Source organism: Pan paniscus, chromosome 23, assembly GCF_029289425.2.
Source record: "Pan paniscus chromosome 23, NHGRI_mPanPan1-v2.0_pri, whole genome shotgun sequence".
Lineage (NCBI taxonomy): Eukaryota > Metazoa > Chordata > Mammalia > Primates > Hominidae > Pan > Pan paniscus.
In genome coordinates this window covers 59,940,312-59,960,200 of record NC_085927.1, presented here as the reverse complement: position 1 = coordinate 59,960,200, position 19,889 = coordinate 59,940,312, and the positions used below count along the sequence as shown (strand labels likewise).

Sequence of the window (19,889 nt, the reverse complement as noted above, 5' to 3'; positions counted from 1 at the left end):
TCCTTGGGACTCGGTGGGGTGGGGGACACTTTTTTAAAAGGACATTTGTTTTGGAACTTGGAATCTGTCCGTCTGGCCTCTGACACTCTGTGCCCCCAAGCTGCAGCCTCCTCCCTGTGAGGACTTGGCTCATGTTACCTTTTATTTATTTACTTACTTATTTTTGAGATGAAGTCTTGCTCTGTTGCCCAGGCTGGAGTGCAGTGGCATGATCTCAGCTTACCACAACCTCTGCCTCCCGGGTTCAAGCAATTCTTGTGCCTCAGCCTCCCGAGTAGATGGGACTACAGGTGCACGCCACCATGCCCAGCTAATTTTTGTATTTTTTAGTAGAGATGGAGCTTTCACTATGTTGGCCGGCTGGTCTCGAACTCCTGACCTCAGGTGGTCTGCCCGCCTTGGCCTCCCAAAGTACTGTGATTACAGGCGTGAGTGACTGCGCCTAGCCTGGAGATACCTTTTATTTTAGCCGTACTTTAGAAAGAAGCAATGCTTTTCTGCCTCCCATCAAGGGGTGGCCAGTGCTGCCCACTGTGTGTCCTAGGGTGGGTGCTTGTCCCGGCTTTATCTGTTTATCTGCTTATCCCCATGGGAAGCGTGAGGCTCCTGGATGGGAAACAGACTTCCAGGCATTCAGAGAATGCCTTCGTAGGTTCCCCACACCCCAGCTCCCCTTAGGGACGCTCACTGTGCCTCCACCTGTGTGTGCAGAGGGGTTTGCACCTCAGGAGAGGAACCCCAACATTATGGCCCTGGGAGCTTATATGGGGCAGTTGGCACTGCCCCCCCCCAAGGAGAGGGAGCCCAGGAGAGGGAGGCCTTACCTTTTAACCGTAAGCAAGGCCTCCCTTGGGGAGGGAGGAGACCTCTGCTCCCCATGTGGGTCTGGGGAGACAAGGAAGGCTCTCGTGTTCTGTAAATGGGAGCTGAGGGCTCCAGGTCTGCCACGCTTGGAATAGGAAAAGCAAGTGACCTGGGGAAAGGCGGCTTTCTTTGTCTTGATGGTGTGTCGATTTCCACTGCTCAGAAGGCCTGACCACAGAGGAACCCCGAGTCATCCAGCTGGCAATAGTGTGAGAAAACATCCGCATTCCCTTAACTCCCCTCTGAGGTACAGCACACACTGAAAGTGCACAGACTGCAGGTGCACGGCATGGTGAGGTTATGGCCGGACACACCTGGACGGAGAGCAGAACGTGTACAAATATGTGCAGACTGCAGGTGCACGGCACGGTGATGTTACGGCCGGACACACCCGGACGGAGAGCAGAACGTGTACAAATATGTGCAGACTGCAGGTGCACGGCATGGTGATGTTACGGCCGGACACACCCGGACGGAGAGCAGAACGTGTACAAATATGTGCAGTAAAACAGTCTCCATAAAGACCGTTCCATCACCCTCAGGTACAAATATGTGCAGTCAGGCAGCAGTCTTCATAAAGACCATTTCATCACCCTCAGGAGTTCCCCTTGGCCCCTATCGGTTATTCCCCGCCCCTGTCCCAAATCCTGGCAACCATGGATGTGCCATTTGTGCTTTCTATCACTGTCCTTCAGGCTTTTCTGGAACTTCATATAAGTAGAACCATATCTGCTCATTAATTTTCAGATTTTCTTCTGAAACCTTTAAATGTATAAACATTTATAAATATAAATGTATTAAAGTTTATAAATGTATAAACATTTAAGGCTACAACTATCCCTCTGGGTACTGCATTAGCTGCATTTCACAAGCTTTTATTTTGGAGTACGTTTGTCTATGTTCAGTTCAAAGTATTTTACAGTTCATGTTACTTAAAAGTATTGTTCTTACAGTCTACACTTGTTACTTTTTTGTAGTTATATTGTTCTTGTTTTCTAGCTTGATTGCATTGTGGTCGAGAATGTGCTATGTGTAATGTTATTCCATTGAAATTTGTTTAGACTTGCTTTACGCCTAACATTTTGTTAATTTATGTAACAGTTGGTGTAGAGTGTGCTTTTTTTTTTTTTTTTTGAGATGGAGTCTCGCTCTGTCACCCATGCTAGAGTGCAGTGGCGCAGTCTTGGCTCACTACAACCTTTGCCTTCCAGGTTCAAGCGATTCTCCTGCCTCAGCCTCCTGAGTAGCTGGGACTACAGGTGTGCACCACCATGCTCGGCTAATTTTTGTATTTTTAGTAGAGACGGGGTTTCACCGTGTTGGCCAGGCTGGTCTTGAACTCCTGACCTCAGGTGATCCACCCACCTCGGCCTCCCACAGTGCTGGGATTACTGACTTGACCCACCGCGCTCCGCCAGAGTGAGCTGTTTATAGCCACTAGAGTAGAGTTTGTTATTTGAGTTGTTCAAATCCTCTAAAGTCTTATGGAACTTATTGGTCTGTGCATTCTATCAATTACTGAGAGAAGCAGGTTAAAATACCCTATTATAATCTTGGGTTTGTCTACTTTGTAGTTCTATTTTTGTTTTTTATAACTAATGCCTTCTTAACAGGTGCATACACATGTATCTTTCTAGTGAATTGAATCTTTTTAAAATTATGAAATGGTTTTCTTTACCTTAGTAATGTTTATTTGTCCCAAAGACTATTTTGTCTCATATTTCTATCTTTTCCTTTTCTACCCTATCATCTGTATACCTATGTGTTTGATGGTCTCTTTGCCTTTTGTCTGGAGCATTTAGTGTATTTATCTATAATTAAACCGTTGGTGTATTCAGGTGTATCTGTTATCTTCATTCATTCAGTACGCTCCTTGGGTTCAATTTTCCTTTCCTCTCCTTTCATGTACTCTCTCGGACTGATTACTTTTTAAATCCCCCTTTCCCCTCTCTTACCTGTTGGAAATCTTACGCTGTTTTTATTCCTTTGGTGGTTTCCTTAGGAATTGTATTCTGCCCATCCATTTTTCTAAAGTTACTCAGTTTGACCACAGCTAAGCAGGGTGTTGGGGGTGGCAGAGTGTCTTGTGGAGTCGGAGGGTGCCAGCCCTCTCGCGGACTGTCCAGCTCCCCCACCGTTCTCCCCAAAGCCTCGGGTGATAGGCTCATTCACGTGCACAGCCACGTGGGCGGGTGACAGGCCTCAGACTGATTATTGGAGTAGATAGCGGCCCAGAGCGGTGCTGGGACCAACCAGATGTCTCGTGTGGGTGCTGGGACTCAGACTCAGGGTTCCCAGAGAGGCGCTGGGACCGACCGGATGTCTCGTGTGGGTGCTGGGACCGACCGGATGTCTCGTGTGGGTGCTGGGACTCAGACTCAGGGTTCCCAGAGAGGCGCTGGGACCGACCGGATGTCTCGTGTGGGTGCTGGGACCGACCGGATGTCTCGTGTGGGTGCTGGGACTCAGACTCAGGGTTCCCAGAGCGGCGCTGGGACCGACCGGATGTCTCGTGTGGGTGCTGGGACCGACCGGATGTCTCGTGTGGGTGCTGGGACTCAGAGTCAGGGTTCCCAGAGAGGCGCTGGGACCGACCGGATGTCTCGTGTGGGTGCTGGGACTCAGACTCAGGGTTCCCAGAGAGGCGCTGGGACCGACCGGATGTCTCGTGTGGGTGCTGGGACTCAGACTCAGGGTTCCCAGAGAGGCGCTGGGACCGACCGGATGTCTCGTGTGGGTGCTGGGACTCAGAGTCAGGGTTCCCAGAGAGGCGCTGGGACCGACCGGATGTCTCGTGTGGGTGCTGGGACTCAGACTCGGGGTTCCCAGAGAGGCGCTGGGACCGACCGGATGTCTCGTGTGGGTGCTGGGACTCAGACTCGGGGTTCCCAGAGAGGCGCTGGGACCGACCGGATGTCTCGTGTGGGTGCTGGGACCGACCGGATGTCTCGTGTGGGTGCTGGGACTCAGACTCAGGGTTCCCAGAGAGGCGCTGGGACCGACCGGATGTCTCGTGTGGGTGCTGGGACTCAGACTCGGGGTTCCCAGAGAGGCGCTGGGACCGACCGGATGTCTCGTGTGGGTGCTGGGACTCAGACTCAGGGTTCCCAGAGCGGCGCTGGGACCGACCGGATGTCTCGTGTGGGTGCTGGGACTCAGACTCAGGGTTCCCAGAGCGGCGCTGGGACCGACCGGATGTCTCGTGTGGGTGCTGGGACTCAGACTCAGGGTTCCCAGAGAGGCGCTGGGACCGACCGGATGTCTCGTGTGGGTGCTGGGACCGACCGGATGTCTCGTGTGGGTGCTGGGACTCAGACTCGGGGTTCCCAGAGAGGCGCTGGGACCGACCGGATGTCTCGTGTGGGTGCTGGGACCGACCGGATGTCTCGTGTGGGTGCTGGGACTCAGACTCAGGGTTCCCAGAGAGGCGCTGGGACCGACCGGATGTCTCGTGTGGGTGCTGGGACTCAGACTCAGGGTTCCCAGAGCGGCGCTGGGACCGACCGGATGTCTCGTGTGGGTGCTGGGACTCAGACTCAGGGTTCCCAGCTACAGCTGCAATTGTGCCGCTTCGTCCGCTGTGTGCCTGGGTGTGGGCGTGGTCTTCTTTGAGCAGATGTCTTCCCGCCAGAGCACAGTTTGTCTCCTTCTGCTTTGAAAACTCCTCTTACAGAAAAATAATCAACTTATTTTTCAATTCCGTGACTTAAAATACTCTACAAACAGCCAACAAACGTGAAAAAGCGCTCAGCATCACTAATTCTCAGGGAAATGCGAATTAAAACCACAATGTGATACCACCTTCCTCCTGCAAGAATGGCCATAATGAAAGAGTGAAAAAGTAATAGAGGTCCGCGTGGAAGTGGTGAACAGGGAACACTTTTACGCTGCTGGTGGGAATGTAAACTAGTGCAACCACTATGGAAAACAGCGTGGACATTCCTTAAAGGACTAAAAGTAGATCTACCATTTGATCCAGCAACCGTACTCCTGGGCATCTACCCAGATGATAAGAAGTCATGATACAAAAAAGATACTTGCTCACAAATGTTTGCAGCAGCTCAGTTCACAACTGCAAAAATATGGAACCAATCAAAATGCCCATCAACCAACGAGCGGATAAAGAAACTGTGGTGTATCTGCACCACGGAATACTGCTCAGCCATAAGAAGGAACCAGATAATGTCTTTTGCAGCAACCTGGATGGAGCTGAAGGCCATTCTTCCAAGCGAAGTAACTCAGGAATGGAAAACCAAATATCGTTTGTTCTCATAAGAGGGAGCTAAGCTATGAGGATGCAAAGGCATAAGAATGATAAAATAGAGTTTGGAGACTCGGGGGAAGATTGGGAGGGGAGAGAGGGATAAAAGATTACATATTGGGGCTGGGCGCGGTGGCTCACGCCTGTAATCCCAGCACTGTGGGAGGCCAAGGTGGGCAGATCGCCTGAGGTCAGGAGTTCAAGACCAGCCTGGCCAACATGATGAAACCCCGTCTCTACTAAAAAATACAAACATTAGCCAGGCCTGGTGGTGTAGCAGGATGAGCCACAGACAAAACTCCTCAGACACCGGATTAAAGAAGGAAGAGGTTTTCATCCAGCCGGGAGTGTCAGCAGACTCGCGTCTTAAGAACTGAGCTCCCAGAAAAAGAAATTCTTGGCCTTTTTAAAGGCTTACAACTTTAAGGGGTCCACGTGAAAGGGTCGTGATACATCAAGTAAGCATGGGAAACGTGACTGGGGGCTGCATGCATCAGCTAACAGAACAGAAAGTTTTACAATGCTTTTTTCATGCAGTGTCTGGAATTTACAGATAACACAAGTAGTTTAGGGCAGGGGTTGATGTTATTATTATTACTTTTTTTAACTCCTAGGGCTGGGTGGTGGTGCCAAGGTTGTCTGGCTATTTATCTTACTTTTTTTCCCCCCAACTTTTTGCTCTTTCTCTCCTCCTGTCTTGTGAACTAGGCAAGGTGGGAGAGGAGGGCAGCAGGAGTAGTAGTGGTCTCCTTCCTTAGTGGCAGGCACCTGTAATCCCAGCTACTTGGGAGGCTGAGGCAGGAGAATTGCTTGAACCTGGAAGACAGGTTGCAGTGAGCTGAGATTGCCCCACTGCACTCCGGCCTGGGTGACAGAGTGAGATTCCATCTCAAAAAAAAAAAAAAAGGACATATTGGGTGATGGGTGCTCCCAAATCTCAGAAACCAGCACTAACAAGCTTATCCATGCAACCAAAATCTGCCTATTCCCCAAAAATGATTGAAATAAAATAAAATATCCTCTTGCCATTTTAGGAGAAGAAGATTTTCTCTATCTACGGACACTACCCGGTGGTCCGGGCCGCTCTGCGAAGGAAGGGCTGGGTAGAGAAGAAGTTCCACTTTTTGCCCAAGATCATTCCGGATGTCGAGGACGAAGGCGCCCCGGTCAATGGTAGCGTATCGGAGGCGCACGTCTCAGCTCAGGGCGTGTGCGTCTGTCGCGGGCAGGAGGAGTCGGCGCCGGCCTGAGTGTGGTGCCTGCCCCTCGGCCCTGGTGTGCGTGATGGGGTATCTCCGACCCCAGGTCTCCATCACCCTCCTGGCCTCCCTGCCCCAGGCGGTCGTGCCAGGCAAACCCTTTCAAGCCCCCAGCCCTGCTCCCTTCTCAGAGTCCCTGTGGCCCCCACCCAGGCCTCCTCCTGCCCGGGCGGTTTCTGTCATCCTCTCTCCGCCCGGCCTCAGCTGTCCCTCCTCCAGCCCCAGGTCCCTGAAGTCCACTCCTCAGGCCCCCGTGGTGCCGGCTGCTCCTCGCTGACATCTGCACAGCTGTGTCTGCGTCCTCTTGGCCCCATTGAGACCCGGATCAAATGTCCCCCTCCTCCTCCACCCCTGCCTGTGGCCCCTCAGCCTCTATCACTCCCACCCCCATCCCGGGCTGTCTCCACCATTCCACACCTGGGGACACCTGGGCCTCCAGGAATCCCGGGCCCCCAAGCCCTGTCACAGCCCTGGGGAGGTGCTGTGCGGTGGACGCTCACTGGATGTATGGGGGCTGCCAGAATGCCCCAAGCCTGACTCAGGACCCACAGAGGCTCCTGCTCCACCAGGGGAAGGCCCCATCTGGAGCCAGGTTTCTGGAAGTAAAGTCGCTGTCCTGCCTGCGGTTGTGGTAACGGACCCGGTGCGGGAAGTCTGGCTGAGGCTTCATGTTCAGGCCTCCCCTGTGTTTTGTTGGCAGATGATACATGTGCCAAAGTCAAAGAAAATCAAGAAATGGCTTTGGAGAAAACAGACGACATCCATGACGTGATGGTACGTCCCCTGCATGCGTCATGGTCAGCTGCGGCCTCTCCAAAGCTTCTCACACCGTCGCCCTGCTCCGTGCCCACTCTCCCATGTCCTGGGGGGATGGCAGCCCGGCAGGGGCAAAGCCCCAGTCACAGCAGGGCCCCTTGACCGGGCAGCAGGGCCTGGCTGCCCCCAGGGGTGGGGCGAGCCCTTCGGTGCTGGATGAGCCGCTGTGTAGTGGGTGGACCCGGTGCTCCCAGCTCCCCTCCACCCACACCGGGCTGGCCTGCTGCGCGCATGTGGAAGCTGAGGGCACTGAGGCCCGGCAGGGCTCGGACAGCCCGGCTGGTGTGTTGCAGGATGGGGCCTGGCCAGCGAGTGAGCTGGGGTCTCCAGCAACACAGTAGTATGTGCCTCCCCACCTCCCCAGCCCAGCCTAGTCCCTCCGGGGCTCCCAACACTCCACCATAAAGAGGGCGAAAGAGAAACCAGAGTGGGAGGCGGCATTTGCAGTACTTAAAAGTTAAAAGATCAAATGTCCAGAATATATGAAGAACTCACAAATCAGTAATGAAAAGACAAATAGAAAAATGGGCCCAGATTTGATGAGGCGCCTCCCGCACGGCCAGTGAGCTCGCCCTTCCAGGTTCCTGGAGTCAGTGCCATTCCTACAGAGCATCCTGGGTGCTCCAGCGGCTCCCACAGATCCGTGGGCAGTGGTGTGGACACATCAGAACATTCCTCACTGTTCTGGAGGCTGGAGTCTGGGTCGGGGCAGCGTGGCTGGGCGCTGTGAGAGTGTCCTGCTTCATGGACAGCTGGCTTCTCTCTGCGTCCTCACGCAGGGGCGAGGGTTTTTCTGGGGCCTCTTTTATAAGGGTGCTAGCCCATCATAAGGGGCTCAGGCTCATGACCTAATCCTAAAGCCTCCTATGCCATCGCCCTGGGGGTGAGGATTGTAGCACATGCATTCCAGAGAGACAGAAACATTCTGCTCATTGCGCCTGGAGGAGAGACAGAAGCAGGTGGCAGTTACCGGGTGAGGGTGGCTGGGGGACTTCGGCTCTGTTGACGATGCTGTTTTTCACCCCAGTACCCAGTGGTTAGTGGTTAGTATGCTATTATTTACACACACACACACACACACACACACATTTTTTTTGGGGGGGGGGTGTTTTCAGATGGAGTCTCACTCTGTTGCCCAGGCTGGAGTACAATGGTGCAATCTCGGCTCACTGCAACCTCTGCCTCCTGGGTTCAAGTGATTCTCCTGCCTCAGCCTCCAGAGTAGTTGGGATTACAGGCGCCCGCCACCATGCCCGGCTAATTTTTGTATTTTTAGTAGAGACGAGTTTCACCATGTTGGTCAGGCTGGTCTTGAACGCCTGGCCTCAGGTGATCTGCCTGCCTTGGCCTCCCAAAGTGTTGGGATTACAGGCGTGAGCCACTGCACCCAGCCTGGTTGGAATTTTGACTTAACACATGCCATTGTTATAAACAGAAAAGCACCAACCACAGGCCCCCAACTCCACGACCAGCCCCTCTATCAGCAGGGCAGGAGCGGGAGGCCAGTGCCTGGGGCTCAGGGAGGGGTGTGCAGGGCCCATGGTACAGGCCTGGGGGCTTCGGTCCTGGGGACTGTAAGCTCCGGGTTATGAAGTGTCGTGTCACGTCGGCAAGTGGCACGTCCCCACACCCACGTAGACCCCATGCGGAGGGCTCAGACCCCACCTGCAGCCCCACATCGGGGTGGCCCCCCAGAGCCCGAGGCCCCTCTGTGGAAACCGTATGTGGTCCTGGTTGCGCCCCACATCCCATGTGCAGGAGGCCCACAAGGAGCACTACTGCCTGCAGCAGAGCCCGGCTGGGATCCTCACGCTGCACGCCATTTGTCCTCTGATGGTCGCCTCGCTCCGTCCCATCCTGGCTGGTGTGAACCTTGAATGCTGGGCATCAATAAAGACTTTTTTCTTGCCAGTCTAGGTTGGTAAAAAACGAGATGCCGTACCTCCTCTGGACCATCAAGAGGGACATCATTGACTATCACAGCCTGACCTACGACCAGATGCTGAACCACTACGCAAAGACAGCCTCCTTCACCACCAAGGTGAGCCGGCCGCTTGGGCGTGGCGGGAGCCGGCAAGGGTGGTGGGGAGGAGCTTCTGCAGCCATTAGGGACCCTCGGTGGCTGGTCAGTGGCCACGGGTGGCCATCGGTGGCCACCAGTCACCTCCTGGGTGCATCCCAGGACTCCTGGTCTAAGGCCGTGGCCAGAATCACTCGGTGCCCACCCCACCCCCAGCACCCCTGTGCCCTTTGCTCTGTGTCTCTGGGTGAATCCGGGGCCCCAGAAGCTCCCTCCTCAGGGCACAGAGGCCAAAGATGGGGCTGAGTGGGGGCTGCCACCGGGCTTTGGGTGCTGAGGGGGCTGTGGGTCCCCAGGGGAAGAGGTGCCGCTCCCCCCAGCACCGGGCACTCCCCTGCCTCCCCCGGCCTCCAGCCCTGCACAAAGCAGCTGCCACACCTTTCCCACCAAGGCCCAGGGCTGAGGCCTGCCCAGGACGCAGGGTGTGGGGACCCTGCTGAGGGAGGGGTCCCGGAAGAGGGGCTTCCCTGGCACAGAGGTCCCTCTCAGCAGGCCAGGTGCGGCTGCCTCAGCACAGTGTGGGGCGGAGGTGCAGGACAAGGTTCCCTGCCGCACCTAATACCCCAGGGTCAGGCCAGCGCCAGCGCTGCTAGTGGCAACATGGCCCCTTCAAAGACCCCGTGTCCAGAGCCAGTCAGCGTGCGCTGTGTTTTCTGGGGGCCAGCCACTTTTTTCCTTAACGGGGTGACAAACCAGACATCGGGGTGCGGGGACTTCACGATATGCCTCTCTAATGGCGCATGCTACATCGCGTGTGGTGGGCAGTGCTGGGCATGTGGCCGCGTTCCAGGCCCTGCAGCCGCTCCTCCCTCTCCTGGGGTCTGAGGTGTGGGACACCCTGTGGCCCGTTTGGGGGCCTGGAGGGAGCCCCAGTGCCCACCGCCCTCGGTGCCCTCAGCTGCAGCCTCCCCATTCCCTGGGGCCTGCCATGCCCTCCACTGCCTCAAGGATGCGTCTGAGCCTGGCCTGCACATCCATGCTCCCACCGGCTGGAGGGGGTGGCCTGGGGCCCTGGGGGACCGTATATCTGGGGAGGGGGAGGGATCTGCCCTAGGGGTGCTGTGTGGTGCCCCATAGCCAGGCAAGTCTGAGGTGGACGGCCCGTCCTCGCCTTGTGAGCGAGGCAGAGCTGAGCTGAGCTGCCCCTCCTGCCTAACACGCCGCTGTCTCTGGAGATCGGGCTGTGCGTGAACATGCGGAGCCTGCCCTGGTACGTCCCGGCCAACCCCGACTCCTTCTTCCCACGCTGCTACAGCCTCTGCACCGAGAGTGAGCAGCAGGAGTTCCTGGGTAAGTGAGGAGACGGCAGAGGGCCCCAGTGCTGTCAGCAGAGAGGCTTCTAGAAAGATCCCCCTGGTGCTGAGACAGACTGATGGGGCAGGGTCTGAGGATAGAGGACCGGGGAGAGGCCTCCCATGGTCATGGTCATGGCAGTACAGAGGCTGGGGGCCCCGGGAGGGAGGGCGGGCAGGCAAGGAGTGTGTGGTTCTGTGCTAGGCTTGTGGACAGCGCGGCGAGCAGCTGGGGCAAGGCCGTCTCCGTGGTTGGAGGCCGAGGGGTGCAGCTGGACGGCTGCAGTCACAGAGACACTGCAGGGAGAAGGGCAGGCAGACTGGGGGTGTGGGAGCAGGCCTGGGCCCCATCGGCTGTGAGGGCGGGAAGTGGGGCGGGTTGGGGAGCCTCCGCGGCCCCGGCCCCATCTCCAGTCCCCAGTCCTGGCTCGGACAGATGGGGCGAGGCCGTGCTGTCCTTTCAGAAGACTTCCGGCGCACCATGGCATCCAGCATCCTCAAGTGGGTGGTCAGCCACCAGAGCTGCAGCAGGAGCGGCAGAAGCAAGCCCAGGGACCAGAGGGAGGAGGCCGGGAGCAGCGACCTGAGCAGCAGGCAAGGTGCGCTGGGCTGGGGCAGGGCAGTGCCAGGCCACCAGAGCTCGGGGCCTCCACAGGGGCCCTCCCGCCTCCTGGGTGTGGTCAGTCCTGAGGGTCGCAGCAGCTGGGGCTGGATACAGCGATGCCTCAGACTCTCTCGATTCTCATGGCAGACGGGTTTTCTGTTCTAACCGTGGGGCTAAACGTCAAAGTCACCCCGTTTGTAAAGCACCTGGCAGTTAACGCAGCCCTGGGACGTCCGAGTCCCACACTCACTGCCACAGTCCCGTGCCGCGGACGTGGTTCCAGCCTGTGGTCGGAAGCCTGCCCCACCCCACGGCCACCACGATGCCGCAGCCTGAGTCTCCCCAAAGGGGCCCCGTGGGAGAGGACACAGGAAGCCCTGGGGAGAGGCGCCCCTGGGTGGTACAGGGATGTGAACCAGCTGTCGTGTTTTTGGACAAAACCCAAATCTTTTTTGTGGTTGTTGGTTTTAATAAAATGTAATTTCTAGAGCAGTTTTAGGTTCACAGCACAGCTGAGCAGAGGGTACAAGATTTACCACACTCTCCTGCCCCCGCGCCTCCCACACCGCCAACATCCCCCACCAGAGCAGTGCGCTTCGACTGTTGACAGATGAACATTGGCGCATTACACTTTTAGAGTGTATTTGAGCAAACGGTGATTTGTGCCAATCAGGCGGCTGCAGGGCTCCACTGAGGGGAAAGCCCTTCTAGGTAAACGTGGAAACAGAGGAAATAAATCCTGATTGGTGAACGCTGGAGCGGTGGCTTCATTTGTGCTGAGTGAGAACTTGTTCCCAGCTGGCTGCCTGTGATTGGCTGTGCTTACATTCTGTTTTCAATTCTGAGTTAGGTTGTAGTTTGCATTGGTTGGAGACCAGGTCACTTGGGCCACCTCATCTGATGTCCTCCTAATTAATGTTTTTTTTTTTTTTGGAGACGGAGTCTTGCTCTGTCACCCAGGTTGAAGTACAATGGCATGATCTTGGCTCACTGCAACCTCCGCCTCCTGGGTTCAAGCGATTCTCCTGTCTCAGCCTCCTGAGTAGTTGGGTGCCCACCACCACGCCCGGCTAATGTTTTGTATCTTTAGTAGAGATGGGGTTTTGCCATGTTGGCCAGGCTGATCTCGAACTCCTGACTTCAGGTGATCCGCCCACCTCGGCCTCCCACAGAGCTGGGATTACAGGCTTGAGCCACTGTACCTGGCCTAATTAATGATTTTAACACAATTGATGAACCTACAATGACACATCATGGTAACCCAAATGGTGTTATACATTCTACAGGTTTGGACAATGTATGATGCCGTGTATCCACCATTCCAGTATCAGACAGAGATGGTCCCCGGCCCTAAAACTCCCTGTGCTCTGTCTCTTCATCTCCCCGCCCCCGAGCTCCTGGCTACCACTGATCTTTTTCCTGTCTCCACGGTTTTGCCTTTTCTAGAATGCCATTCGGTTAGAACCACGTAGCATGGAGCGTTTTCAGATGGGCTTCTTCGACTTAGTAATATGCATTTAAGATCCCTCCAGGTCTTTTCACGGCTTGAGAGCTCTTTTCTTTTTAGGGCTGAGTGATACTCCACTGTCTAGATCTACCACTGTTTATTTATCTATCCATCTACCGAAGGACACGTCGGCACCACTGTTTATCTATCTATCCATCTACCGAAGGGTGTCTCGGTACCACTGTTTATCTATCTATCCATCTACTGAAGGACATGTCGGCACCACTGTTTATCTATCTATCCATCTACCGAAGGACGTCTCGGCACCACTGTTTATCTATCCATCTACGGAAGGGCATCTCGGCACCACTGTTTATTTATCTATCCATCTACTGAAGGACATGTCGGCACCACTGTTTATCTATCTATCCATCTACTGAAGGACGTCTCGGCACCACTGTTTATCTATCTATCCATCTACCGAAGGACGTCTTGACACCACTGTTTATTTATCTATCCATCTACGGAAGGGCATCTCAGCACCACTGTTTATTTATCTATCCATCTACCGAAGGACATGTCGGCACTACTGTTTATCTGTCTATCCATCTACTGAAGGATGTCTCGGCACCACTGTTTATCTATCTATCCATCTACCGAAGGACACGTCGGCACCACTGTTTATCTATCTATCCATCTACCGAAGGACGTCTCGGCACCACTGTTTATCTATCTATCCATCTACCGAAGGACGTCTCGGCACCACTGTTTATCTATCTATCCATCTACCGAAGGACGTCTCGGCACCACTGTTTATCTATCTATCCATCTACCGAAGGACATGTCGGCACCACTGTTTATCTATCTATCCATCTACCGAAGGACATGTCAGCACCACTGTTTATCTATCTATCCATCTACCGAAGGATGTCTCGGCACCACTGTTTATCTATCTATCCATCTACCGAAGGACATGTCGGCACCACTGTTTATCTATCTATCCATCTACCGAAGGACGTCTCGGCACCACTGTTTATCTATCTATCCATCTACCGAAGGACACGTCGGCACCACTGTTTATCTATCTATCCATCTACTGAAGGAGGTCTCGGCACCACTGTTTATCTACCGTCTACCGAAGGACATGTCAGCACCACTGTTTATCTATCTATCCATCTACCGAAGGACGTCTCGGCACCACTGTTTATCTATCTATCCATCTACCGAAGGACACGTTGGCACCACTGTTTATCTATCTATCCATCTACCGAAGGACGTCTCGGCACCACTGTTTATCTATCTATCCATCTACCGAAGGACGTCTCGGCACCACTGTTTATCTATCTATCCATCTACCGAAGAACATATCGGCACCACTGTTTATCTATCCATCTACTGAAGAACATGTCGGCACCACTGTTTATCTATCTATCCATCTACCGAAGGACGTCTCGGCACCACTGTTTATCTATCTATCCATCTACGGAAGAACATATCGGCACCACTGTTTATCTATCCATCTACTGAAGAACATGTCGGCACCACTGTTTATCTATCTATCCATCTACTGAAGGACATGTCAGCACCACTGTTTATCTATCTATCCATCTACTGAAGGACATGTCGGCACCACTGTTTATCTGTCTATCCATCTACTGAAGGACGTCTCGGCACCACTGTTTATCTATCTATCCATCTACTGAAGGACATGTCGGCACCACTGTTTATCTATCTATCCATCTACTGAAGGACGTCTCGGCACCACTGTTTATCTATCTATCCATCTACTGAAGGAGGTCTCGGCACCACTGTTTATCTATCTATCCATCTACTGAAGGACGTCTCGGCACCACTGTTTATCTGTCTATCCATCTACCGAAGGACGTCTTGACACCACTGTTTATCCATCTATGGAAGGGCATCTCGGCACCACTGTTTATTTATCTATCCATTTACCGAAGGACGTCTCGGTCACTTCCAGGTTTTGACGATCATGAATAACGTTTCTGTCGACATCTGTGTGCAGGTCTTTGTGTGGCCATAAGTTTTGAATTCATTTGGGTAAATACCAAGGAACGCACTTACTGGGTGGTATGGCAAGAGTATGTTTCATTTTGTAAGAAACTGCCAGACTGTCTTCCAAAGTCGCTGTACCATTTTGCATTTCCACCAGCAATGAGGGAGAGTTCCTGTTCTCCACATCCTCGCCAGCATTTGATGTGGTCAGGGTTCTGTTTGTAGCATTCTCCTGGGTCTTTATTAGTGTGTCATGATTGTGGTGATTGTGTTGTGAGACAGGGTCTCACTGTGTTGCCCAGGCTAGTCTCAAACTTTCAGGCTCCAGCGAGCCTCCCGTGTCAGCCTCCCAAAGTGCTGGGATTACAGGTGTGAGCCACTGTGCCTAGCCTCCATTTCCTTATGAATTTCTGAGGGTATTTTATAGAAAAAACTTGTAGATATGGAATTGCTAGTCCATAGCGGTATATGATGTTGAGCATGTGTTCGTATGCTTGTTTTCCATCTGTATATATTTTTTGGTGAGGTGACTGTTCAGATTGTTCATTTTTAAATTGTTTTCTGGCTGGGTGCGGTGGCTCACACTTGTAATCCCAGCACTTTGGGAGGCTGAGGTGGGTGGATCACTTGAGGTCAGGAGTTTGAGACCAGCCTGGCCAACGTGGTGAAACCCCATCTCTACTAAAAATACAAGATTATCCAGGCATGGTGGCACACACCTGTAATCCCAGCTATTCGGGAGGCTGAGGCAGGAGAATCACTTGAACCCAGGAGGCGGAGGTTGCAGTGAGCCAAGATCTTGCCATCCAGCCTGGGTGACAAGAGCAAAACTCTGTCTTAAAACAATAAAAATAGAAAATAAAATTATGTTTTCTTATTGTTGAGTTTCAAGAGGTCTCTGTATACTTTAGGTAACATTCCTTTACTAGGTGTGTGCAAATATCTCCTCCCAATCTCTGGCTTGTCTTCCCATTGTCTTAAAATTGTTCTTTACAGAGCAGAAGTTTTTCATTTTAATGAAGTCGAACTTATCAGTAATTGCTACTGTGAGGAGCTGAGGGTCTAGCGGCAGGGTCCACTGAGGAGCTGAGGGTCCAGTGGCAGGGCCCATATGTTTCCTGTGGGGAGGTGGCACTCACAGAGCCATTGGAGGTTGGGACCATTCAGGAGGGAGGAAGACTCCTGCCCAGACACAGGCGTGACATCCAGGGCGGTTGCCCAGAGAAGCTTGGTTGGGTATTGGGGTGCCTGTCTGGGGATCTGGGATACTTGTTGGGTATTGGGGCACAGAGGGAGTGGAGCGGCTTTTGTCCATGACTTTAGACATCACCCTTTGAGGCAGGCAGGGCTGCCCCTGGGTGAGGTTCCCACTGCATGTGCCTGTGTCTGGGTTTCAGATGCTGAAAATGCTGAGGCAAAGCTCAGGGGCCTCCCGGGGCAGCTTGTGGATGTCGCGTGCAAGGTGTGCCAGGCCTACCTGGGGCAGCTGGAGCATGAGGACATCGACACGTCAGCAGATGCCGTGGAGGACCTCACTGAGGCCGAGTGGGAGGACCTGACCCAGCAGTACTACTCCCTCGTTCAGTAAGACTTGCGCAGGCCCCTGGCACGTGTCGGAGCCATGAGTGCGGATCGCAGGAGCGGCCGGGGCAGTGCAGCCTCTGGGAACTGGGTCACCTGTCTGGGCATTAGGCTACCTGTGGGGTATTAAGTGTTGAGATGCCTGTCCTGGCGTTGGGGCTCCTGTCTGGATGTCTGGGATGCTTGTTGAGTATTGGGGTGTCTGTCTGGATGTCTGGGATACTTGTTGGGTATTGGGGTGTCTGTCTGGATCTTGGTGCTTCTGTCTGGATGTCTGGGATACTTGTTGGGTATTGGGGTGTCTGTCTGGATCTTGGGGTGCCTTATGGGTGTCGGGGTGCCCAGGCCCTCTGTTGCCTGTCCCACCAGGCCCCTGATGACTGTTGAGAGGATGATACCCCCTCAGGGTGCCTTTGGGGAGTAGCATTGTCTTGTGCATCTTCAAAATCCAGAAGGGTATGATGTCATTTGAGCCCCCCACAGCCCGAGACAGGCAGGTGGGGTTTGTCTGTCTCTCCACTGGGGCACCTGCCTCACTCTTGGTGTTGGTGAGTGACTGGCAGAGGTGTGCCTGGGCCCAGAGCTCCTGGCAGCTGGCGAGTGACTGGCAGAGGTGTGCCGGGGCCCAGAGCTTGGCAGCTGGTGAATGACTGGCAGATGTGTGCCTGGGCCCAGAGCTCCTGGCTCGCTGACTCTCATCATCACCATTTGCCGCTCCAGGGGTCCAAAGGCTGACCCTGGCCTTCTTGCCCCCTGCTGAGGGCCCAGTTCTTCCTGGGGCCAGGGGTTCAGCACTCCCTTGACAGCGGCCACCAGAGAGAGGAGCTGGGCAGAGGTGGGCCTGGCACCCCCGGAGCATGAGCAGGTGCCGGCTGATGGGCAAGTCAGGAAAGTGACTTCTTTCAGAGGGTCTGCGGCAGCTTCATGCTTCATCCCAGGGTGGTGTTTATTCTTTTGTTTCTTTCTTCTTCTTGTGAATTAATCAAATATTTTTCTTTTCCTTTTATTGAGGGATTACATAAATACGGTTAAGGGCACACAGTGTATAATCGTATTTGTACAGGTGGATGAAATTTTGCTTACGTGTCCACCTGCATAGCCACAGCCCACTTGAGACAGAAGACGTTTCCAGTCCCCCATCAGCCCCTATTAACCTTTCCCGGGAGAACCCCCACAGGGGTCACACCCATTCTGGCTCCTGCAACCATGAACCAGTTTTGTTTTCAGATTTCACATTTGGGGAACAGTCTGTGCTCTGTCGTTTATGACTTCTTGTGCCCAACATGAAATCTGTGAGGTCCGTCCACGCTGGCACACGTGAGGTCCGTGAGGTCCGTCCACACTGGCACATGTGAGGTCCGTGAGGTCCGTCCACGCTGGCACACGTGAGGTCCATCCACACTGGCACATGTGAGGTCCGTGAGCTCTGTCCACACTGGCACACCTGGGTTCTGTGAGGTCCATCCACGCTGGCACACCTGGGGTCTGTGAGGTCTGTCCCTGCTGGCACACACTAGGTCTGTGAGGTCCATCCACACTGGCACACATGAGGTCTGTGAGGTCCATCCACACTGGCACACATGAGGTCTGTGAGGTCCATCCACACTGGCACACGTGAAGTCTGTGAGGTCTGTCCACACTGGCACATGTGGGGTCTGTGAGGTCCATCCACACTGGCACACGTGAGGTCCATGAGTTCCATGATGTCCATCCACGCAGATACACGTGGGGTCAGTGAGGTCTGTCCACACCGACACACGTGAGGTCCGTGAGGTCTGTCCACACTGATACACGTGAGGTCTGTGAGATCCATCCACACTGGCACACATGAGGTCCATGAGGTCCGTCCACACTGATACACATGGGGTCAGTGAGGTCTGTCCACGCTGACACACGAGATCCGTGAGGTCCATCCACGCTGGCACACATGGGGTTGGTGAGGTCCATCCATGCTGGCACATCTGTAGTTATGAGTTTTGTTCCTTTTGAAGGTATTATCTTTTCCTCGGGATGCTTCAAGATATTCTCTGTCTTTGGTTTTTAGCAGTTTGATTATAATGCTTCTACAAATAGTTTCTTTGTATTTCTCCTGGTTGAGGTTCGTGGGGCATTTTGATCTGTTGGTTGGAATTTTTCCTCAAATTTAGAATACTCTAGGCCATTATTTCTTGGATGTTCCTTCTTCCCTGTTCTGTCTTCTCTCCTTCCGGGGCTCCAGTTACATACGTGTTAGTGCTGGGATTACAGGCATGAGCCACTGCACCCGGCCTAAATCTGTAATTTAAAAACTTTCCTACAAAGGAGGATCCAAGCCCGTAATGATTTCACTAGTTAATTAAATTTAATTAATTCATTAATTAAAATTAATTCCAATAACACACAAATGCTTTCAAGTAACAGAGAAGGAGAGAACATTTTCTAATCATTTTATGAGGCCAGAAAAGCCTGATATCAAAACTTGAAAAAAGTAAAATAACAAAAAATTATAGGCCAGTATTTCTCATGAATATATATGTACACAAAACTTTAACTGAAATATTATTTAATTAAACCAGTGAAATGTGAATGAAATAATACATCAGAACCAAATGGGCTTTATTCCAAGAATGCAAGGTTGGTTTAACATTGAAAAGTTAATCAGTGAATTTTATTACATTTTCAGAATAGAAAAGAAAAGCTATAAGATCATCTCAATAGATGCAAAAATGGATGAAACTTAATACCTGTCCTTGTAAATTTGTTTAGCCAACTTGGAAATGAAAAAACTCTTCTTTTTTTTTTTTTTTTTGAGATTGGGGTCTCACTCTGTCCACCTAGGCTGGAGTGCAGTGGTACAATCATAGCTCACTGCAACCTCAAACTCCTGGGCTCAAGCAATCTTTCCACCTCAGCTTCTCAAGTAGCTGGGACTCCAGGCACGTGCCACCACACTGGCTAATTTTTTAATTTTTTTGTAGAGACAGGGTCTTGCTATGTTGCCTAGGCTTGTCTTGAACGCCCGGCCTCAAGCAATCCTCCTGCTTTGGCCTCCCAAAGTGCTAGCATTACAGGCGTGACTGACTACACACAACCAGATCTTTTCATTTGAAAGTTTAAGAATCCAACAGCTAACATATTTCGTAGTGGTTATATATTATTGAGAGTGTCCTCCTTGAAATCAGAATGAGACGAAGTTGCTCATCATCAGACTTCTGTTCAGCATAGACTGAATGGTCTGACTAGTTAGATATTACAGGAAAAAAAAAGTAAGGCATAAAGATCAGAAAGGAAGAAATCAAGTTCCTATTTGTAGATGATATGATTGTTCATATAAAAAATTTAATATTTAAATAATTTAAATAAATGATAAAGTATTAAAATTAAGTGAAATCAGCAAGGTCACTGGGTACAAAGTTAATATACAAGACTCCATCATATTTCTGTGTTCTAGCAACAAATCGTGAAATGAAATTCTAAAAACACAATACACTAACATCAAATAACAACAAACCTCTAGAAATAAATCTAACAAAATACATTCAAGACCCTAAATTGAAAGTTATAAAGTTAGAGACAGTAAATACCTAATAAACGTGTGTGTGTGTGTGTGTGTGTGTATAACATGTTAATGACTTAGAAGACTCAATAGTGTAAAGATGTTTGTTTTTCTCAGACTAATCAATAGAGTCA

The 19,889-nt window shown here is 52.3% G+C and overlaps 1 protein-coding gene across 3 annotated transcripts in view; it reads left to right on the top strand.

Annotated features, from left to right (window-relative positions):
• The window catches only part of TTLL8 (tubulin tyrosine ligase like 8), a 44,355-nt gene that overhangs the window by 3,404 nt on the left and 21,062 nt on the right, over positions 1-19,889 (top strand). For all 3 annotated transcript variants that reach the window (XM_057300988.1, XM_063603378.1, XM_057300989.2), the window contains 6 exons: positions 6,160-6,298; positions 7,085-7,158; positions 9,113-9,241; positions 10,456-10,570; positions 11,037-11,171; positions 16,037-16,223. In XM_057300988.1, the coding sequence (XP_057156971.1) occupies positions 6,160-6,298; positions 7,085-7,158; positions 9,113-9,241; positions 10,456-10,570; positions 11,037-11,171; positions 16,037-16,223 (779 nt within the window). The remainder of the gene's footprint in view (positions 1-6,159; positions 6,299-7,084; positions 7,159-9,112; positions 9,242-10,455; positions 10,571-11,036; positions 11,172-16,036; positions 16,224-19,889) is intronic.